This window comes from Salmo salar, chromosome 20 (assembly GCF_965601325.2).
Source record: "Salmo salar chromosome 20, fSalSal1, whole genome shotgun sequence".
Classification (NCBI taxonomy): domain Eukaryota; kingdom Metazoa; phylum Chordata; class Actinopteri; order Salmoniformes; family Salmonidae; genus Salmo; species Salmo salar.
In genome coordinates this window covers 47921024-47944876 of record NC_138310.1, presented here as the reverse complement: position 1 = coordinate 47944876, position 23853 = coordinate 47921024, and the positions used below count along the sequence as shown (strand labels likewise).

General features: G+C 44.1%; 2 protein-coding genes across 2 annotated transcripts in view; both read left to right on the top strand.

Moving 5' to 3' along the window:
• ppp1r37 (protein phosphatase 1, regulatory subunit 37) overlaps nt 1-10881 on the top strand; it is a 49584-nt gene extending 38703 nt beyond the window's left edge. Inside the window, exons 9-13 of the mRNA XM_045703525.2 lie at nt 3378-3519; nt 3717-3883; nt 4128-6093; nt 6227-6325; nt 6484-10881. Of these exons, the coding sequence (XP_045559481.2) occupies nt 3378-3519; nt 3717-3883; nt 4128-6093; nt 6227-6315 (2364 nt within the window). The 3' untranslated portion in view covers nt 6316-6325; nt 6484-10881. The remainder of the gene's footprint in view (nt 1-3377; nt 3520-3716; nt 3884-4127; nt 6094-6226; nt 6326-6483) is intronic.
• A 3191-nt stretch (nt 10882-14072) lies between these two features.
• Nucleotides 14073-22658, top strand: LOC123729177 (uncharacterized). Its single transcript, XM_082966093.1, has 5 exons — nt 14073-14284; nt 15266-16121; nt 16181-16599; nt 18019-18475; nt 18580-22658. Exons 2-5 carry the CDS (start codon nt 15271-15273, stop codon nt 18896-18898), a joined length of 2046 nt encoding a protein of 681 aa, XP_082822219.1. The 5' UTR covers nt 14073-14284; nt 15266-15270; the 3' UTR covers nt 18899-22658.
• The last annotated feature ends 1195 nt before the right edge of the window (nt 22659-23853 follow it).

Sequence of the window (23853 nt, the reverse complement as noted above, 5' to 3'; positions counted from 1 at the left end):
GATCTTCATCAGATGGCACTCATAGGACTTCATGTTACACAATACATGTATGTTTTGCTCGATAAAGTTCATATTTATATCGAAAAAACACATTTTACATTGGCGTGTAATGTTCAGAAATGTTTTGCCTCCCAAAACCTCCGGTGAATGAGCACATCAATTTACAGAAATATTCAATATAAACGTTGATAAAATATTAAACTGTTATTCAAAGAATTATTGATACACTTCTCCTTAATGCAACCGCTGTGTCAGATTTCAAAAAAACTTTACAGCGAAAGCACACTTTGCAATAATCTGAGTACATCGCTCAGAGACGAAACCAAACCCGCCATTTTGTGGAGTCAACAAAACTCAGAAATAATATTAGAAATATTCACTTACCTTTGATGATCTTCATCAGAATGCACTCCCAGGAATCCCAGGTCCACAATAAATGGACCGTTGTTTTGTTAGATAAAGTCCATAATTTATGTCCAAATACCTCATTTTTGTTTGCGCGTTCAGTCCACTACTCCAAATGCAGGAAGCACGCGCAAAATGTCACGACAAAAGTCAAAGTTCTATTTACGTTCGTAGAAATATATGAAACGATGTATAGCATCAATCTTTAGGATGTTTTTAACATAAATCTTTAGTAATATTCCAACCGGACGATTCCAATGTCTTCAAAAAAGAAAAGGAACACAGCTAACTCTCAAGTGAGCGCGCGCCACCGAGCTCATGTCATTTTCTCACTCATGTACTTCCGGGAGCTCTTGTTCTCTCCCTATTCACAGTGGAAGCATGAAACAATGTTCTAAAGACTGTTGACATCTAGTGGAAGCCTTAGGAAGTGCAAAATGAACCCTAAGTCACTGTATACTGTATAGGCTATCACTTGAAAAACTAAAAAACATCAGATTTCCACGCTTCCTGGTTGGATTTTACTCAGGTTTTTGCCTGCCATATGAGTTATGTTATACTCACAGACATCATTCAAACAGTTTTAGAAACTTCAGAGAGTTTTCTATCCAAATCTACTAATTATATGCATATCCTACCTTCTGAGCCTGAGTAGCAGGCAGTTTACTATGGGCATGCCTTTCATCCGGATGTCAAAATACTGCCCCCTACCCTAGAGAAGTTAAAAGTGAATTAGTGGAATTTCTTTCCTCCTTAATGTGTTTGAGCCATCAGTTGTGTTGTGACAAGGTAGGGGTGGTATACAGAAGATATCCCTATTTGTTAAAAGACCAAGTCCATATTATGCCAAGAAAAGCTCAAATAAGCAAAGAGAAATGACAGTCCATCATTAGTTTAAGACATGAAGGTCAGTCAATCCGGAAAAAGTCAAGAACTTCAAGTGCAGTTGCAAAAACCATCAAGCGCTCTCATGAGGACCGCCACAGGAAAGGAAGACCCAGAGTTACTTCTACTGCAGAGGATAAGTTCATTAGAGTTACAGGCCTCAGAAATTAAGTAAGTAACAGACACATCTCAACATCAACTGTTCAGAGGAGACTGTGAATCAGGCCTTCATGGTCGAATTGCTGCAAAGAAACCACTACTAAAGGACACCAATAAGAAGAAGAGACTTGCTTGGGCCAAGAAACACGAGCAATGGACGTTAGACCTGTGGAAATCTGTCCTTTTGGTCTGATGAATCCAAATTTGAGAATTTTTGTTCCAATCGCCATGTCTTTGTGAGGCGCAGAGAGTAGTTGAACGTTCCAACCGTGAAGCAATTGTTTTTTTCCCTCATCAATCTACACACAATACCCCATAATGACAAAGCAAAAACAGATTTTTTTTAAATATTTGCTAATTCATGAAAAATATTAAACTGAAATATTACATTTACGTAAGTATTCAGACCCTTTACTCAGTACTTTGTTAAAGCACCTTTGGAAGCGATTACAGCATCGAGTCTTGGGCATGACGCTACAAGCTTGGCACACCTGTATTTGGGGAGTTTCTCCCATTCTTCTCTGCAGACCTTCAAGCTCTGTCAGGTTGGATGGGGAGCGTTGCTGCACAGCTATTTTCAGGTGTCTCCCGAGATGTTTGATCGGGTTAAGTTCTGGCTGTGACTGGGCCACTCAAGGACATTCAGAGACTTGTCCCGAAGTCACTCCTGTGTTGTCTTGGCTGTGTGCTTAGGGTCGTTGTCCTGTTTGAAGGTGAACCTTCGCCCCAGTCTGATGTCCTGAGCGGTTTGGAGCAGGTTTTCATCAAGGATCTCTCAGTACTTTGCTCCGTTCATCTTTCCCTCGATCCTAACTAGTCTCCCAGTGCCTGCCGCTGAAAAACATTCCCATAGCATGATGCTGTCACCACCATGCTTCGCCGTGGGGATGTTGCCAGGTTTCCTCCAGACGTGACGCTTGGCATTCAGGCAAAAGAGTTTGCTCTTGATTTCATCAGACCAGAGAATCTTGTTTCTCATGGTCTGAGAGTCCTTTAGGTGCCTTTTGGCAAACTCCAAGCGGGCTGTCATGTGCCTTTTACTGAGGAGTGGCTTCCGTCTGGCCTCTCTACCATAAAGGCCTGATTGGTGGAGTGCTGCAGAGATGGGAGAATCTTCCAGAAGGACAACCATCTCCACAGAGGAACTCTGGAGCCATGTCAGAGTGACCATTGGGTTCTTGGTCACCTCCCTGACCAAGGCCCTTCTCCCGCGATTGCTCAGTTTGGATGGGCGGCCAGCTCTAGGAAGGGTCTTGGTGGTTCCAAACTTCTTCCATTTAAGAAAGATGGAGGCCACTGTGTTCTTGGATCTTCAATGCTGCAGAATTTTTTTGTGGTACCCTTCCCCAGATCTGTGCCTCAACACAATCCTGTCTCGGAGCTCTACGGACAATTCCTTCAACCTCATGACTTGGTTTTTGCTCTGAAATGCACCGTCAACTGAGAGACCTTCATATAGACAGGTGTGTGCCTTTCCAAATCATGTCCAATCAATTGAATTTACCAGAGGTGGACTCCAAGTTGTAGAAACATCTCAAGGATGGTCAATGGAAACAGGATGCACCTGAGCTCAATTTCGAGTCTCATAGCAAAGGGTCTGAATACTTATGTTAAGGTATTTCTGTTCTCTTTTTTTTTTTTATACATTTGCAAAAAATGTGCTTTATCATTATGGGGTATTGTGTGTAGATTGTTTTTATTTAATACATGTTAGAAAATTGGCTGTAACGTAACAAGATGTGGAAAAGGGAAGGGTTTTGAATACTTTCCGAATGCGCTGTATATACATATACATTTTCAAAGTGATGGAAACAGCCATCTGTTTGTAGTGTGTTGTACTTTGCATCATACGTCAAAGTATATTTGCTGCCCCCTATCCCATGCTATGTGTAAAACCTGTTCCTCTCTCTCTCCCTCTCTCTCTCTAGCCCTGTACCCAGAGTTTGGAGACCCTAAATCTGGGCCATAACTCTGTGGGGAACGAGGGGGTCCACAAGCTGAAGGACGGTCTGATCGCCAACCGCTCGGTGCTCCGGCTAGGCCTGGCGTCCACCAAGCTGTCTTGCGAGGGTGTGTGTGTGTGTGTGTGTGTGTCTGTGTGTCTGTGTGTCTGTGTGTCTGTGTTCTTATTTAGGTATTTACAGCTATTAAAATAATTTCGGTTTAAAATAAAACCCTCATTGACGATGTAAATGGCGCTGTTAGTGTGTGAAAAGGCATTGAGCTGAGCCCTGTATCTCCTCCTCTCCCCCTGTACTGTACGTCAGGTGCCGTGGCGGTGGCTGAGTTCATCGCCGAGAGCCCCCGGCTGCTGCGTCTGGACCTGAGGGAGAACGAGATCAAGACGGGGGGCCTCATGGCCCTCTCCCTGGCTCTCAAAGTCAACAACTCCCTCCTACGCCTGGACCTGGACCGAGAGCCCAAGAAAGAGACTGTGAGAGAGAGGGGGGAAATGGGGAAAGGGAGGAGATGAGAAGTACAGAGAGGAGTGGGGACTGTATGCAAGTTGTCCTTTGTAATACATTGTCAAGATGAATTGTGTTGTCCAAGGAAAAACATTTTTTAAATGAATTTGTAGGGATGGGGGGAGTAGGGTTGGAGGAGACCGGGAACATCAATGTAGACAGCCCCGATCTCACCTAGTTCTCATCCCTCTGTGATTTCCTTCTGCCTCCCAGGTGAAGAGCTTCATCGATACGCAGCGTTCCCTGCTGGCTGAGATCCAGAACGGCTGCAAGCGGAACTTCATCCTAGCCAAGGAGAAGGAGGAGACCGAGCAGCAGATGCATTCGGCCTCCATGGCCGAGATCGCCACCGAGGACAGGACCATAGAGGAGGACGGAGCTGATTCCGGCGAGCATGTTGATAATGATGGGAAAGACAGTGAGTGTGAGGGAGGAGAGGAAGGAGTGAAAGACACTGAGCGCCTGACCGAAAGCCAATTGGCAGCGAGCTCTGAGGGAGTGGTGTTGCCTTTGCTTTTGGAGTCCGACTCGGACACGGACGACGAAGAGGAAGAAGAGGTGGTTCTCTCTAAAGCTCCCTCCGTCTCCCCAGTCCCCAAACACACTGGTCCTTCACTTCGGGCAGCGACAACTCAGCACCCCCTCAGTGCCTCACAGATGCCCCCCGCCCCCTCTGCCTCACCAGCTACGGGGTCTGTCATTTCAGGGATCACCGTCACAGAGTCCACGGGGGCCCCCGGTACGCCCCCCTCGCCGGGCCGCTGTATCTCTGTGTCGAGCCCCGGGAGGGGCCACAAGATCTTCATGGTGACCAGAGTAGAGAGCCCCCCTGACCAGCAGCAGTTCCAGGTCCTGGGGAAGATTGGCCTGACCAAGCCCCAGGTCTCCACAGAACCGATGGTGTCACTAGTGAAGGAAACCACACAGCAACCACAGCCTCCTTCACAGCCTCCTTCACAACCCCCACAGGAGGAGGTGAGAACACAACCCCAGGCCACGCCCACACCACTGACACAGGAGCTGGTCCAGAGTTCAGACGAACCGCAGACGGTCGATCCTAAACAGACGGAGCAGAGTCCTGTTGCGCCAGAGCAACCCCCTTCAGAGGAGACCGTAGTAGAGACTCCTAATGACCCGTCGGAGACGCTAGAACTACCATCCAACCTCCTAACCCAGCCCACAGAGGAGGAAGTGGAAGGCGTTCTAGACAGTTCGCAACCTGTACTGGCGGAGCAAAGCCCATTAACAGCAGCCCAGCCATCACACTCACCCTCCCTTCCGACAGAAGTAGCAGCAGCAACACTTGCATCACCCCAACAGACAGAGCAGATGGTAGAGACAACTACAGAGCCCCAGCTAGAACAGTTTACTGTTGAGCAGCAGTTCACTGAAGCTGTACTGGAAGGAGAGGAGGAGGAGGAGGAGAGTCAGGAACCAGTAGAAGAGACACTTTGTGAACAGGCAGAGTCTCAAACCAACACAGAGGAGGAAAATGAGATGCAGTCAGAAAGGCTTCCACAGCAGGACCAGAGTCCGGAACAGGCTCGTGACACAGTTCAGCAACCGTTAGCGCCGCAACCGTTAGCACCTCAGCTAGCTACACAGACTAACACGAAGTCCCTGGGGAGTCTGCTTCTAACAACACTGCTCCAGTCACAGCCTGAGACAGTGCAGCCAGACTCTGAGCTTCTGCCCCCACAACAGGAACCGACAGAGACACTTCCACGGGCACAGCGCCAGGTGGCGCCAGGGAGTCCGTCAGAGCAGGGAGCCACGGAGAGTGTAGCAGAAGTGGAACAGGAACTGTATCTGTCGGAGGAACAGCAGCAACTAGCACAACAGGCACTTCCTGTGCAGGTGGAACAGCAGCAACAACAACATCCTGTTCAAGAGGAACTACAGAAGCAGCAGCTTCAACCAGAGGGGCAATCACAGACCACTCTTCCTGCTGAGCCCTCACCTGTTCCAGCCAAGACAGACACTTCCCAGGAGGTGGAGGGCCGTAGCTCCCCTCCCAAGGCAGAGGAGTCCCCAGACGAGAGCTCCACGGACGAGGGGGAGAGCGTGGAGGAGGTGGTGGGCTCAGCCCTTCCCAACGGCCTGAAGCCAGAGTTCGCCCTTCACCTGCTGGACCCCGAGAGCCCCAAGCCTGGGCCTGGCAGCTGTGTGATGGAGCACGGTGAGTCTCAGGCTCTGAGAGAACACCCTATCTGTAGTGGGACAACGGGTGTGACCGACACATGCATACGGTATACACATGATACACTCGCAGACACACACACAGTCTGACAGAAAGTGTGTGTATTTTGCAGTGAGTGTGACAGCAGAGCTGAGCTGTGGTCAGGACCTGGAGGAGCTGTTGCTGGAGGCCAGCCTGGAGACTGGGAGAGACGCACCATAGCTCTGTCATGGTACACCTACACTTACTAATCTCCTGGATCTCTTTACAATGTACAGTCCACACACGCTAGACACATTTGTGGTAACACACCCCAAAAATAGATTGGCCGATCTGTATCAAATAATACAATGTGTGCTCTAATGTCGGTCCTATCTGTTTGTTCTGCAGTGGTTCTGTAGGAGAGAGGAACACAGGACTCGTATCGTCTCTGTCTCGGTAACTCGGCTTGTTGCTCCTCCAATTTGGTTGTTGTTACCACAGACTCCTCACCACCCCCTCTCTATGAAAACAGAGGACCAGTTGTCATCTAAGTAAAACAAAAAAAGACACAAAACAATAATCATTGAGCTTCGTCACAGCATATAAGGAATTCACTTCAACTGAAACGCGCGCACACTGTATTGTAAAGAAAGTTTCTAAAAAAAAACAAGAATGGACACTAAGAAAATCACACTAACCTTTTGGCTGTCACTACATTCCGTCAGTCAGGAAACCATGCTCATGCTGGGGGGGGGGGGGTGAGAAAGAGGTAGAGAGGGACGGAGGGGGTTTATCACTGCGCTAACCAAAGACACAGGACACACTCTGCTCACCCCCCTGCTCCACCCCGACGTGTGTTCTTCATAGTGTCGTGGGTTTGCACACTGACACAAAACCATACTATTGCCCTCTGCTGGACGAAAGAGAGTGTGCACAGCTGTGTGTGACAGTGTGGGACCCAGACAAGAGGACCCACTGGCTTTGTGTGTCATTCTCTGACAATGACAGTTGGGAAATGGAGGGTTTTATAACCAAGGAATGTGTGTGTTACCGTTTTATCTGTCTCTCCCCCCCCACGTCGTAAGGGATCTCAGCCAAAGTGACCGCTTTCTTTTCTGTTCCTTCCTCTCCGTTCGCTTTGGCCCCCTCAGGAATCGTCCCCTGCAGTGTCTTTCCAGCAACGCTCTGGAACACCCAAACCATCTGTCATCTGCCAAAAGCACACGGTCTCAGTCACAAATTATGTTGGGTTTCCTTTAAGAATCAGATAGCGGAGTTACTCCAATCTAAAGCTTTCTGGAAACCTCTGTAAATGTTGGATAACAAAATGTCTGCCTTGACGGAGTGATGCCGTTCATTACGGAGAAAGTCTACAATTTTTTTTTCTCTTCTCTTTTTCTCGACTGGACAGTTATTAGACGTTCTTTTCCAGACGGATTTTTTTTTTTTTGTCCGACCAGAGTGATTTAAATGTAGTGTGACACTCAATAGGAGTATAAATAAAAAGCAGGTCTGACTGTCTCTCTCTTTCAAGTCCTCCCTCACTCTTTGTCTTTTGCTGGTACAACACTGTGCCATCTCCTGTCCCAACTCAACACAGGATAAATGTTGCCTTCCACTCAACTAGGTTTAATTTCATCTCTTTTGTTTCGCTGCTTGGAGAAATCAGTCGTTTTATATTTATTTTAATAGTTGTAATGAGCCTTTTCTTCGTGTGATTTATTTTTCTCCCCTTCTCTTCCTCGTTTTATTAGTTATTTTCCATGGGGTTTGCTTCTAAAGATTTCCCCGTTTTGGTGTATATTTCGGATTCAAATTAGAGCAATTATTACGTTTATTTTAATTTTGGGGGGGGGGGGGGTAGATGAGAGTATGCTGGGTGGCGGGATCAACGGATATGGCAATAGGGAGGGGGGGAGAGTGCAATTATGAAAATAAACGTTTCGCTAAGGAGGAGCTATGTGAGTGATGGTTCACATCACTCGGATAAAACACTGACTGAGAGACTTCCTGTGTTGAAACTTTACATCTTAAACACCACTGTGCTAAGGCCACCTGGGAGCGCTGGGGATATTGGTGTTTTCCTTTTAGGCCAGGAGGAGGACATTGATATAAACAGGTGGGTGAAAGTTTGAGTGAACACAAGGGTCCCTCTGTCTTATACCATCTTGGGACATATGCGAGCCTGAATGCCCAACACTGTGAACCTATGGGCCAGGTACCAAGGGCCCTATTCAACCGGTATCTAGAAGGTTCCAGGGTAAGGCAAAAAGGTGCTTTCTTACAGCGCAAGAAGAATACAGGTTTGTCTCAGCTGCGGGGTCCTCTGTATATAGGTTTTGGTTGAATAGAGCCCCTTGTTTCAATCCCACTGTTCTGTCTCCCCTGGTCAACCAGATTGTTTTTCAGCCCAGGTAATCATGCCTGTGCTGCCCCCGCTGTTTGTAATGCTTTAATTTTTAGTCATTTTAAATTATTTGTTAAATTAATCGAAATGTGCTGGTAATCACAGATATGTATGGCAAAACATTTTTGTTCCTCTCTCAAATAAATGCATGTACTGACTAATGAAGTGACGAAGTGTTTCACTGAAAATACTCTCTTTGGGAACTGCATTGATTTATTGGATGTTCTGCATGGAAATTATTTGGAATTTTCGGAAAATATTTCATTTGACAGACCACCATATTTAGGACCAAGTACTGTAGGTCTGAAAGTCTATTTTGCACTGCTATTCCGCTGGTTAGTACCATCCCATCAACAAGCAAATGAAATGCTGCTAGTGTTTCCATAATGTTTCTCTGTTTTTTTTGTATGTTTAAGCGAATTAGCCAATGGCCATATTCCATTTATTCAGATGTAGAGAAGAGGAATTTATTGGTCAAGGTGACATGGACCTAAAATGGCTTTTTATACGAGGAAGGAAATGGTATGGCTTTAACTGACAATGTCACAGCACATCAGTTTTAGAGACTCAAGTTAAAAAAGGTCTTTGTAGGAGGCCTTTGTTAGTGTTTCATAAGCCTGCTCCAAGAGTGTTCTAACCCACATTTTAACAAATTCTGGAGCTTTGAGACATTAGAACCAGACTAGAGAGAGAAGGAAGGAAGGCAGGGATGGATGGATGGAGTGAGAGACTGCCTATGCAAAATGACTATCACCTTTTGTTGGTATCAGGTTGGTATGATGATCTCTGGTGCATCAGAGATATGGAATAAGAATACTGTGTATCTCTATGGGTGTTGTCCTGTCGTCTTTCGTTCTGATGGGATGTGACCTGGTCTGAGTTGTATTAGGCAAGGTGATACTGCTTTGTGTTGAAGGAATTAAGAGGCTTAATGTAAGAGGGTTATATGTTACCTGTCAGAGATCTAAAAGACAAAAGTAGTAATCCACTTCACACAGAACCACGGACACAATGTGGAACTACAATAACAATAGTGGAAATCGGATTCGCATACCAGGTCCAAGGCCCAGTACAAGAGCTGACCGATAGCTTGGCCAGACTAGTGACCCCTCTTTCAAGAGAGGTATTGAGAGAACAGGATCTGTTTTGGATGCTTGCCATTGTTTTTCTCATTTCTATGGATTTCTATCACATTTTGTCTCTAGTTTTTGTTTTGCCAATAGGACATGTGTACTGATATAGAGATGGTTCTAAAAAAAAAAAAAAACATTGAGACCACTCGGATCAACGATTGCGTACTACTACGACATGGCATACTTGAAGTATGAAGTGGCATCTTGGCCAAGCATTCAGTACTATTCTGGTATGGATGTTATTCTCTACTATGTCAAGACTCAAAAGGTCCGTCTTTGCATCAGATTTCAGGGGATGGCATGGCTCAATCTGAACTTTCCAAAAATGTGACCAAACTTTAAGATGGGACGTTGAGGGGTGAGGCGATTCACCGCCCCCCTCGGAGACAGGCTCATGGGGCGAGGGGATTGTGTGTGTGTGTGGGGGGGGGGGGGGGGGGTATTCTGTTCTCTTTTTATTACTAATTCTGTTCTGAAGGAATTCCAGCCAATACTAATCCAACTCCACGCTCCCACCCCCCCAGCTGCTTATATGAAGAAAGATCATGAGAAAGAGAGAGGAAAGGAGAGAGGGGGCTAGAGAAAGCCTTAAACATAAACTTCATAAGCGAAACTCAGCATCTCCAAAGCTCCCTGAATTACAGAGAGTAAAAATACATTTTAAGGGCCATTCTCTTTCTGTACAGTAGACACGTGTGATCTGATTGGATAGAGAGACTAAGGGCAGGACCTTCTGGAATAAACTTAACTCAACACCCATGCTAACATTAACATGTAATAGCTCTTTTTCCTTCATGTTTATTCCCTTTCCTACTGTATCTATGCAAGTATTTCTTTTGTTCTACTTTTCCCCAGCCCAAACTGCCACCCATGAAAAGGCTTAAATCCACAAGGAAAGCAACACTGAAAACTAATTAAAAGTGACCTTCAGTTCTAAGTCTGCTTTTCCCAGCTTCCTCGTTCACCTTTAATTTTAGTAAACCTAGAAGTAGTGCAGTGGGTTTCTGCTCCCAGTACACCTCACTTGAAATACATTAGTGTTGTCTTTAGAGTACAGGCAGACTTATGAGGTGAATCATATAAGCAATGATATTGTGCAATATTGTGACCTGTGGTGTTTTGTAGATTCACCTACATCTCATAATGTGTTCTTCTAAACTATCTATGAAGGTACAATGTCTTGTTTTTGTTTATTTGGGTTAAAGTTTTACTGCATTTATGGATTTTGTGTATAATCTTGGTTGAAATAAAGGGTTTCCTAATTTCTCATGTCTCTTGGTTTCATGTTTGTTGCTTTGCCTGACCCAGGTTCATATACACGTCTCCAAACTATGGGGGACCGAGCCTTCATGCTCCCTTGCCCCTCGCCTATGGAATGCTCTCCCTGACCATCCGAGAGCCACTCCATCCATGACAACTTAAAAAATGGGCCTTAAAACCTACTTCTAAAGACTGTCATTTTCATAGCCTAGATTGCTGGCCCACTGTTGTTTTTATTGTATATTGCATCTATATTTATTTTCCCTGATTAGACTTTCTGTAATGAAAAGCGCTATACATATTTCAATGTATTCATTATATGTTCTGTATATGCCCCAGTTGTTGTGTTGGTGATGAATTGTGTAGCATTTGTAAGACAGAAACCCAATTGACCACCTGCACAGTTTCGACCGTGTTTCTCAGCTGTGTTTAGTACAATTGTTGTGGTTGACAGTGCTGTAGTTTTCTGTCCCAGCATGCTAAGTGAAACCAGAGGTCGGACAGAGAAGATGTGCCATAAACATTAACAAGTCAACAATCTGGTGTCTAGTTGATAAACTAATGTGGTCGTCTTGGAAAGTTAAGGGTCAGCAGTGTTGGCTATTAAACTATTTGAGTGTCAGTGGACAGACCAAACTCATTCAGTCTCGTGTGTCCATTCTGGCTAATTTCTCCCTTTGGCAACCAGTGGCGTAAAGTACTTAAGTAAAAAATACTTCAAAGTACTACTTAAGTAGTTTTGGGGGGGTATCTATACTTTATATTTTTGACAACTTTTACTTCACTACATTCCTAAAGAAAATAATACATACTGCATGGTTTGTTTGTAAATTATGTTGGTGTGCCCCTGGCTATGCTTAAATAAATAAAAACAAGAAAATGGTGCCTGGTTTGCTTAATATAAGGAATTTCAAATGATTTACACTTATATTTTGATACTTTAGTATATTTTAGCAATTATGTTTACTTTTGATATTTAAGTATATTTAAAACCAAATACTTTTAGACTTAGTCATATAGTATTTTACTGCGTGACTCACTTTTACTTGAGTCATATCTAATTACCTGCTATTCTGGCTGACGCCACGCATACCTTATTCTCTTTTATTAAAGGATCATAAAATCTGTAGGATCCAACTATTCAACCTTTATGAGGAGTTTCTTTTCTAAGGACAGTGGCAAGTGATCAAATGTTGCCTCGCCAGGCCTTTCCCTGGGCTTAGCAGGGCCTGAGGAATGTGCAGGCGTGTTGGTATAAGGGGGAAAGGGACTTTTCTGTGGTGTCAACCCTCATCTAGCCTGTTGGCTCACTGTCCACTGGACTGCAGGGAGGAGCTGTCTGAGATGGGACTCTGGCACCGCTGCATCTACACTGGCATGGATGGAGGGGAAGAAAAGGGTTGTGAGTTCGCACCCAGGTTGGGTTGGAATTCCCACTGTTACAGAGGGATAGGTTTGTGTGTTTCAGTATGTGGTGCTCATGTGGGTTAGTTGTATCCAGTATGGGGCGCTCATGGGATGGTGAGTTGATCTTCTCAATCTAAGGCTTCTCCTTTGTTTGTAATAGCATAATATGTCCAGGGCACGACTAAGCCTCCTATTTGTGTATCATGGGATGATGGCATGTCAGCATAACCATCACAAGACAAACCTGGACAGTCCTGTATGACGTTCATAGGCTGAGACCAAGGAAGGTCCCTAGCTTGCTGAATGTAAAATGTAATCTAACATGTATTTTGAAGATTGTATGCTATTCATATGCTTCTCTTGCTGACCGGTTGTCAATAAATCTTGAGTTGGACTCGGGCTCCCGAGTGGCGCAGTGGTCTAAGGCACTGCATCTCAGTGCTAGAGGCATCACTGCAAACACCCTGGTTCAATTCCAGGCTGTATCACAACCGGCCATGATTGGGAGTCCCATAGGGCGGCACACAATTGGCCCAGCGTCGTCCGGGTTTGGCCGGTGTAGGCCGTCAATGTAAATAAGAATTTGTTCTTAACTGACTTGCCTAGTTAAATAAAGGGTTAAAAAAAATGTTTTTCAGTGTCTATCGTTTATTCTCTGTCTCATCACAACCATCAAGACTTAGAGCTCTAGCAGAGGGATGCCACTTGGGTTGCCACAAGACTCCACTCATGTCTTGGAGAGTAAGATGTGGTCGCTCAAGCATGGTTAAGTATGACAATGAGTTTTTATGATGAATATAACATTATTAGGAACTTTCCCCCTGATGTTATGACACAGCTTTATTCTTATTGATACTATATATATACTGAACAAAAATATAAACGCAACATGTAAAGTGTTGGTTTCATGAGCTGAAATATAAGATCCCAGGAATATTCCATGCGCACAAAAAGCTTATCTCAAGTTTTGTGCACAAATTTGTTTTACATCCCTGTTAGTGAGCATTTCTCCTTTGCCAAGATAATCCATCCATCTGACAGGTGTGATATATCAAGAAGCTGATTAAACAGCATGATCATTACACAGGTGCACCTTGTGCTGTAGACAAAAGTTCACTCTAAAATGTGCAGTTTTGTCACAAAACACAATGCCACAGATGTCTCAAGTTTTGAGGGAGGGTGCAATTGGCATGCTGACTGTAGGAATGTCCACCAGAGCTGTTGCCAGAGAATGTAATGTTAATTTCTCTACCATAAGCCGCCTGCAACATTGTTTTAGACAATTTGGCAGTACGTTTAACCATCCTCACAACCATAGACCACGTGTAACCACGCCAGTTCAGGACCTCCACGACCGACTTGTTCACCTGCAGGATTGTCTGTGACCAGCCACCCGGACAGCTGATGAAACTGAGGAGTATTTCTGTCTGTGAAAAAGCCCTTTTGTGGGGAAAAACTAATTCTGATTGGGTGGGCCTGGCTCCCAAGTGGGTGGGCCTACCCATGGCTGGCCCCTGCCCAGTCATGTGAAATCCATAGATTAGGGCCGAATTAATTAATTTTAATTGACTGATTTCCTTATATGATCTGGTGCTAAATAAAATTGTTGAAATTGTTGCATGTTGCGTTTATATTTTTGTTCAGTATAGTATAATCTTTGCTCAGGTTTAAATTACTTTCACTCAGCATTACCTTTTTTTGATGTGTGGGCAGTAAAGGGTTAAATGGGTGGGTGGGCTTTCCTCTTAACCCACACAAGGGAACGGGACAGCAGACTGGGGATAATGAAGGATGATGAGAGCGAATCCCCTCACATGACAGCGATTATAACCTGGGGGTTTGGTGGGCGTGGGAGAGAAAAAGAGAGAGGAGAGAGAATAACGGAGCAGAACACATGAGGAAACTTCTTAATTCGGCGCGCAGAAGCGCAAATGTGGACGTATTATCTTGCCGACATTTACCAGGTGATTATTTGACGCTTGTGATCTACCGCGCGTCAAAGGTAAAGAAACTCTAAAACAATAATATAAATATTCATTCACACTATTTAAAAGTGATAGTGGCAAACCATTTGTCAGGGATTTTTTTGGTCATCAGACTAGCCTAATTTTAATTGCTCTGATTTTAGAGCACATCATTGCTCATTGCATTAGGCTACCGGTAATTGTTTTTCACTTTTTGATTTATGTATTTCAGTCAGAGCACATATGCTAAATTCATATATATATATATATATATAAAAGTCATATAGGAATTAGTTTCACAGCATGAATAACCTGCTTGGAGCACACACACACACACAAACGTGTGTGTGTGTGTGTGTGTGTGTGTGTGTGTGTGTGTGTGTGTGTGTGTGTGTGTGTGTGTGTGTGTGTGTGTGTGTGTGTGCGTGCGTGTGTGCTCCAAGCAAGTTATTCATGCTGTGAAACTAATTCCTATATGACTTTTTAGGATAAGCTAGGCTAGAGTATTATTGAGTTTGGTTTGGACCATTGCAAGGTAACACATTCCACTGAACAAGAGACGTGCTAAAGCTCCTTTGAAACATTTCAAATCAAATTTGTCAATTTATAGCACTGGGCAGATTAGATAGAACTAAAGGTTACAGGATTTGCCTGGTTTGTAACTTTGTTTCTATCAGTACAGTCTTAGATAAAAGGGTGCTATCTAGAACCTAAAAGAGTTATTCGGCTGTCCCCATAGGAGAAATGGAGAACCCTTTTTGCTTCCGGGTGGAACGCTTTTCACAGAGGGTTCTACATGGAAGCCAAAAGGGATCTCCTATGGGGACAGCCGAAGAACCCTTTTGGAACCCATTTTTTAAGAGTGTATGTTGTACTTTGGGTAATCAAATAACCTTCGCAGCAGTAAACATTGACAGAAAAAGCTATACAATTATTACATTAACTTGCATCTGATGGGCTGCTCCATCAATATTGAGCACGAAATGTTACTTTTTTCATGTGTCTGTATCCTCTGACAGGTGAGATGGCAAGCAGGTTGGGGCTCCCCCACGGCAGTTCCCTGCACAGATGCATGCTGGTCCTGACCTTCCTGCTCCTGCTGTGTGAGATTGTTGTCAGCCGCCTCTGTAACTCCCTAATCACCATGGTGGACGTCTTCCACACCCTCTTCATCCTCATGCACATGGCTCTTCCTCTTGCTCAACCCACCCTGGGCAGAAGCCCCCAAAAACCGCCACCTGGCTCCCCTCTCTCCACCTCCATCACCTCCATCACCTCCATCCCCACTCAGTCACCTGTCAAACCTCCCCCATATGCCCTAACCACCTCCTGTGTCTCCCCCATCCCCTCCAGCTCAACTCCCTGTCCCTCTCCTCCCCTCTCAACCCCTGTCCTCACCACCACTTCCCAGTTTCCCTCCAAACCTCTCACCCCTACAACCACCCATTGTTTCTCCCCTGACCACTCTGAGTCCAACCAGCTAACCTCTTATCCCCATCCCACCCTGTCTGTTCCAGCCAACCCTTTTCCCCGACGCCTCCCCCCTGAGGCCTCCCTGTGTGGCCTGTCCTACAGCGAAGCGAGGGTCCAGCCCCTGGGGGCTCTGATCTCAGCTCTCCTGCTGGCTGCCCTGTGTGTCTCTGTCTCTCTGGATATCCTCAGCCACACCCTGCAGCCCCACCCTATACTGCGCCCTCTTTTGGCCACGGTGATGGGGGCTGTTAGCTTGCTCTACAACCTCCTGGTGCTGGGGCTCAGCTGGGGCAGCTGGCTAGGGACCAAGACTAGAGCTGCCTGGGAGGGGGAGGAGATCTCTGTCCTTGGTGTGAATGGAAAAGGCACAGTGCATTCTTTGCTTTTATTATTAATGTCAGTGTAGGAGGGAATTGTGTACAAGTTCTGCATTATTCTCGTAGGTTAACTAGAATATAAGCAATGAGCATCTGTTTGTTTTTCATTCCCTCTCTCCAACACACTACAGTCAAGGCCAAGGTCCAGACCAAATACAGCACTGGAGTGGGGGGAGAGAATGACCTCAGTAACCTCCCTACATCTCTGGATGGTGCCTTCCAAGATAGAACACTTGTACTCTGTAACCCTGGGACCTCCAGTGTCCTGAACCCTGACAGTGACTCTCAGCACCCACCCCAGACATCCCCACTCCATACCGTGGCCCCTCGGGGGCCCCTTTCAGACCACTGTCATGGAGCACACACACTCTCTGCAGACTCACACACACTCCCTGCAGACTGCAGAACTTCAGAGACACCAAACAACTTCCCACATCCAGAGGCCAGTGGCTGTTATCCAAACTACCCCAACTCTGAGGTGTCTAAGTGCGTGGGACACAGAGGTGAGAAATGTTATCTTCCTGTCTTTGGTCTTCACAGTACATTTCGGTATTTGGTAGATGAGTCATTTCTATGCTTGGGGAGGATGTTGCATTTTGTGGTCTTATCCGTCCTAGTCTGGAATTTTAACAACAAATCAAAAGGAGAACTAGGGTATAGATCAGCTTTAATATTGCAGATAGATTTTGGGTTCTATCAATGTAATTGTTTGCATCATTTCTAATCCCCTTTAGTATGGTTTTATTTAACCCTACACTCCTCCCCTGATTGGAGTAAACTAACATGCAACAATACTTGTACTGCTACTTACAGCTATTTTCACTCATGTACGGTACATGTAGTTAAAGGATTATACATACTTGTATGTCCCTAATTTCCTCTTTCTGCAAATGCTGGATTTTCAATCACAGCGGCCAATCCACCATTAATTCTGATTTGAACTCCAACGCACTGATGTCCACAGATTAACCCATCTTTCCAAGTATATTACCATTTTGCTATTTCCTTTTGCAATACATCCCTCCATTTTACTGTGACGTCTTACGATGGTCCTGAACCTCCCTATTTGTAACATTTCTACCGATATTGCCCTATAAAATAAATACTTTACCCAAGACTGCAATGGTATTACCCATTGACTGATTGTGATTTTTCAGATCCCCCAACAATATTTTAGTCCATCTGAACCCTGATATTATGACATGTCATTCCTGGACCTGACTCCAAAAGCCAGCCACCGATGGACAGTGCTAGAATATGTTCTATTGATTATGTTTCCTCGAGGCTGCACCGGTCAGACAATGTGTGTCAATTGTTAGTTTTACATATCAGTTAATAGATCCGTTGCCAAGGTATTGGGACATCAAAGACCTGTTCCCAACTGACTTTAATTTTATGGCATTGCTGTCAAACCTTTTGACTTTAGAGACATGGTCCACAACTTTGGCTAAATATTATTTTTAGTAGTGGGCTGTAAGTATCAATGTGTAGTTCATACATGCATAATCTATGAGCAGAATGACTGTTTTACCTCAATTAGGCACAAAATCCCTAGTTTGAAAGCAATTTTTTTCTGGAAGCTGTGCTGCACCATTCTCCCCCACCTGGGCCAGCCCCCCACTAATTCGAGTTCAACCAATGAGCTTTTGCCATATGAGTGACAGCTAGCAAGATGCACATGATGCACACGCACAGCAGCACAACAGAGAGAGCAATGACGTGGCGCACATATCTGCACATTTTTGGCTCGTGAACACTACTTTCAGAACTACTGGGTACTGGGTATACATAAGTGAAACTGAGACATTTTTTAATTTTTCATACTAATAATTTTAAGCTATTTAATGGGTGGCAGACAGACTAATTATTTCAGTGTTGTCCAGTTCTTCCTGCCTTACCCCCTTTTTATCCTGTCTCCTCAGATAATCAGACAGACCCCACCACAGCCTCAGCCCTAAAGTCAGAAAGCCCCACAAGGCTCAGGGTCCAAATTCCCGCCTTTCTCCCATCCCTCATCACCCTCACCCAGGCACTGCTGGGCTCCATCCTGGCCCTCACCAACGGGCTTACCCTGCTACTCCTGGACCCAGACTGCCTGCATGGCTCTGGGGCCTGTGGCCCCTTCATCTACCTGGACCCTGGCTTCTCCATGGTGGCTGTGGTGGTGCTGCTGGCCACCGCTCTGCCCCAGGTGTGCCGTTACGGTTGGCTGCTGCTCCAGGCCAGCCCATCCCAGGTGTGTGTGTCTGATCTGGGCCGGCGGATCGCCAGTGTGCCAGGGGTGCAGGCAGTGCACGACCTCCATGTGTGGCAGCTGACAGAGAGCTGCCTGGTGGCGTCTGTACACGTCCACTGCCACGCTGGGTTCCAGATACACAGGTTTTTATCTGTTTTTATAGTACAAAACAATGAATGTTGATGTTGGGGAGATGGTGTTGGAAGGTCCGTAATACAGTTACCTCAATATGCATCTATTCCCACAGGTGTGGTGATCTGTTGTCGGGGGTCACCAAGGTGCTACAGAGTGTAGGTGTGAGCTGTTGCACCGTACAACCAGAGTTCCTCCTCTCCACTCCCACAGCCAACGGCAACCTGGATAACAACAACACCAACCCCAACATCATCCATAGGGAGATTCCCCCACTGCTCTCACACCTGGCCTGCAGCCTGGCCTGTGGGAAGGGCTGTGCTGGGAAGATGTGCTGTGCTCCTCTGGAGGAAGGGTCTGCAGAGCCACTGGCACCCCCTGCAGGGGAAACTGAGGAGCCTCACGTGTTGATCATAGAGAACACCTTTCTTTGAGGGAAGGACCTTTGCCCTAGGATGTATCTCAGTATTGAAGAGTGGGCTCCTTGCCTTCTTTCCTTCATGTGAATGTGATGTGAGATGTAGAGGACTGAAGGGGAGTAAACCACTTTGGGAAATTAAGATCCAGCCTGGGGAATTAATATAATATATTATTATTGTCAGAATTTTCTGAAAGACTTCCTCCCCATGTCATTGAGGTAATTTGAGAGTGCTAGATAGCCTAATGTAAGAATTAGGCTCTCAGGTAAAGAGTAGAAATCACAGTAGTCATCATGCTTGTGTGTGTGTTTTGGGATAGGGTGGGAAAGTTAACATCATTCCTATGGGTACTCAGGAAGTGCCTATATGTTTACTGTATATAATGTATAATCTATACATGTACTACATCATTATGCTAGTATTGTATTTCATTGTATTAACATGGTGCCATACCAAAGACACAGTAGGTTGTAAACCAAGTCACTGACCAAATGAGGAATTTTTTCAATAATGCCATTTCAAACATATTTTCACTTCCATTATTGCACATTGATGACATGTCTTATCATTCACATTTTGTGTACATTGAACGTTTAGGTGCTGTCAAACGATCACAGTAATTAATCGAGTTAATGGCATTAGTTAATCGTGATTAATCTCAATTTTAGAATGTGCTCATATTTGGCCCTATAGAACAATAGATATATTTAAAAGCCAGCGCATTGAGTTACAAGCATTGATTGTAAGGGACGGAAACACAACATTATCGCCATCAGAATTTTTTTATAGTATTTTCACCATAAACAACAAAAGTCACGGAAACATACAGCTAGCTATTAATGCTCCTAACGTTTAAGTAGGCCTTCGAGTATGTTTAAGTACTCCCTCTTATCAATGTTATTGAAGTTTAACAATTGCACACACTCACAAACACACACTCACACACAGCTTTAAGTACTGTTCATTTTTTTTATCACTTTGGAAATGTAATGAGTACATTGGTTTAATCACCAAAACACACATCTTTTCAATGTAGTCGTTTTAACTACGAGCTAATCCAATAGCAAACAATGCAAGATACATGTTTCAAATCGCCCTTAGAAGTGCTGAAAGTAATATGCTACAGTAGTGTAAATTACAGTAGATTACACCGTTTTCACATAAGGCAATACACTTACATTACCCAACGAAATTGACAGAAAATCTATCATTTCCGTAATATAGTATCTATCCCATGTGTAATCAAATGTGTGATCACTGAAGACATCCTCTACAATCATTATTGCAAAAAAGAAAATATATATATTATACCAACATAGGTGTACTATCTGTAATCAAATGTAAGAAATTAAATGAAACAAATTAAATGAATGAAAATGAAACATAACGTTTAGCACACATTCATTTGCATCAAGCCTGTCTTGAGCATTTAGCCATAAATTATCATCCACATCACAGTGAATGTCCTCATTCTTCATGCACCGTGGGAAAAACCTTTTGGCATGGCGAATCCAAGCTTGACATTGGTCTGTATTGATGTCGCATGCCTCATCCATGGCTAATACTACCATAGGGTGTTACCATTAGTCCATCAGTTGCAAACGAGAGTTTCTATTGGACAAATTCAGGTATGTTTAACCTCGTTTTGTTTGCTTCCATTCAAGAAATGTATTTAAAAAAGAATCGGCAGAATTAATACACCCCTGATCATGAGTAAACACAGTTCACTTTCATAGCAGCCACGTTGTATTCCTTCTCGCATCTATGCGCTCTCCTCTTCTCACCTTTTTCCTTTGCTTGTGGACTTCAATGTACAACACATCAGCTATATGTGACCAGGCGAAAAAACCTTTCCAAGCCAAACAATATCATAACCACTATACACAGGCTACATTGTTGTCACCATATTTGCTAAAGTAACATCATTGTTAACATAGCTAATAGAACTAACACGTTAGTAAACCCGCTACAATCATGCAGTAACATTATAGTGTACAGTCAGTATGCAGTTTAGCACTTACACAGGCAGGCCCCGGGGGCAATAAATTTGTCAAACCAAAAGCTTACCTTGAGTTGGAAGAGCTAGCTAACATAGCATCCTTCTGTTTGAGCAAGGTGTTTGAGTAGGCTAAACTAGCTAGCTGCATTTGCTAGCTGAGTACTGTAAGTGAGACTGAAAGTCAAACATATTGTGACCGACCGCCTTGATTAGTTTTTATGTAGCAAAATTTGAAATTGTGTTTTTTACATTGGATTAAAGCAGACACAGAACTACAAAATTGTATATCATACACTACATTTGAGGAACAATTGGAAAGTAATTCTGCTTTGAAAATTGATAAACTTGTAACCTCACTTTTGAGAAAATGGCCTTTGAATGTTTTGGTACCTACTGGAGAATGTTTTGGTACCTACTGCTATTCTTTGTCTACACCCATTCAGCATCGTTCACACCCTCTTAAGCTTTAGCCCCACCCATCTCTTTAAGGGTTGATCCGAGCGTTCTGCCCTAACAACAGCAGTCAAGCACCCAAGCTAACTGGTTAACGTTGGCTAGCTTGCTAGCTACTTCCAGACACAAAGGAGAGAACAGCTCACTGACCATTTTACTCACCCTAGGAGAGCTGGTTAGGCTGTTTTTATGTTATCCAGAGCATTGGTGACTGTAACTGTGCTGCTGGCAACAATTTACACTTTTTTCCCAACGTTTACTGACACCGGCCATATTCCACGGATGTTGTGTTCGTAAATTCATCAGTTATTCTGCGCTCTGGCACACTCAGACAAGAGTGCTCTGACATCAGAGTAGGTAGCCAGAGCTAATTTACCAGCTACGTCTATCAACAGTTGTCGCAGTGACATTCTATTGAAATGGTTACTTGCATAGTGGAGTCTTGTAGCTAGCTAGCTAAACAATGAACCACAATCCCAACTCATGACATTACTACCCTGCATGAATCTGCAGGTAGCTAACCAACCAGGTTCAATGTTAGCTAGATAACATTAGGCTATAATTAGCAAAGCAAATGGCTCTGAGATACGAATAATAAGATCATACACATAACATTCTGTCAAAATTAGAAATGTGTAATATCTGAAAATGTAGCTAGCTAGACTATCTCACCTTTAACATCATGGATGGACGCTTCTCCCTGTCACGGATGCCATGGTTGCCTTAAGTTTGAAGATGTAATCCGGAAACAGGTGTTTTCTCCATCTCCTTAGCTATCATACTCTAATTCCACTGATTTCAAAACTGTCCTCCAGAAAAGTGGAGAGCAACACTTATACAGTTCTACTACGAGATATATATTTTTTTTAAAGCCGGATTAGACAGGATTACCTTCACATACTGACCAGCTCAAATAGACAGTAGCGTGCTATATAGCAGACCAATCCAAACTCATCTTTCGACATGTCCAGCCCACTCATTATCTCAGCCAAACATGGCTAGCGGGAAGGTTGCTGGCTTTTTCTGTGGCTAAACCAACTAGCCTCGTAATTTAACAATTTTATTCGTATTTACATACAAGTTTGTTATTAAGTCACATTAAAGTTCACTTGTTTCAGAAGGCATTTCTGCCCCAAAAATGCATTTTGATTAAAAAAAAAAATTACGTTCAAATGGCTCACCTGTGGAGTAGTGACACTCACATATGCCTAATTTCCTGAAACAAGTCATAATTTCAAATACTCTCTCTATATCACTTGCTTGCCCTCCATTTTGTAAGAAATACATTTGTTAAAAACTGTTAAACTATTGTCTTTCTCTCTCTTTGAGTCAGCTACTCACCACATGTTATGCACTGCAATGCTAGCTAGCTGTAGTTTATGCTTTCAGTACTAGATTAATAATCTGATCCTTTGATTCGGTGGACAACATGTCAGTTCATGCTGCAAGAGCTCTGATAGGTTGGAAGACGTTCTCCGGAAGTTGTCATAATTACTGTGTAAGACTTTGGAAGGGGGTGAGAACCACGAGCCTCCTAGGTTTTGTACTGAAGTCAATGCACCCAGAGGAGGACAGAAACTAGTTTCCTTCGGCTATACCATTGTCACGTCCTGACCAGTAGAGGGTGTAGTTGGGTCAGGACGTGGCAGAAGGGAGTAAGTGTTTTATTGTTTCATTCAATTTTGGCCGTGTGACTTCCAATCAAGCACAGCTGTAGATGGTTGTGGTTGATTGGGAGTCACACATCAGTTGCCTACGTTTCCGTTGTGTGGTGTGGGTAATTGTGCTTGTCACTGTTGTTGCACCTGACAGGACTGTGTTGGCTGTCAGTTTTGTTGTTTTGTTAATTGCATAGTGTTCGTAACATTAAAAATGACGAACCCTAACTCCGCCGCATTTTGGTCCACTTCTTCCATAGACAGCCGTTACAACCATGGTGCTATCCTATAGAGTGCTGTTGATGCTACTGTAGACCTTCATTGCAAAATAGTGTGTTTTAATAAACTATTTGGTGACATGTTTATATTTAGAATAGTTTTATCCAAAAAGGATAACTTTTGAAATGTTAAACAATTTTCATTTTTATGAAACTCACTGAGGAGGATGGTTCTCCCCTTCCTCCTCTGAGGAGCCTCCACTGGTAAGAATACTGTAACATGTTTTGTGAATTTACATGCATTACAATATGTAATTTACTGTACATGAATTAGTAAAGCATAGTGCATATCCTGCAGACTTTCCGGTTTTCATGGTGAAATGTTCTCATACTCGAATTGACAGTTGATCTTTTCAGATTGGGCTGAACTAATCTGCAGCCTCTGCCATGGTAAAGCCTCTGTTTACCACATGGTCAACGACGATGGCCCGAACTTCACTAGACACAACAGTTCCCTGCCGTCTGCCTCCCTCTCTCTGATGTCCACCTCTTTGACAGAGCCCATGCCCACCTCTCTGGCGGCCCCATGTCCACGAACTCTTTGATTTCTTCCTCTCCCTTGCTGTCTACCCTGCTCCATGT

Coding starts and splice junctions, on each gene's coding strand:
- LOC123729177 (XM_082966093.1), top strand. CDS start 15,271: ATGGCAAGCAGGTTGGGGCTCCCCCACGGCAGTTCCCTGCACAGATGC. Junction 16,600..18,018: donor TAAGTGCGTGGGACACAGAG/GTGAGAAATGTT, acceptor CTGTCTCCTCAG/ATAATCAGACAGACCCCACC. Junction 18,476..18,579: donor GCTGGGTTCCAGATACACAG/GTTTTTATCTGT, acceptor CTATTCCCACAG/GTGTGGTGATCTGTTGTCGG.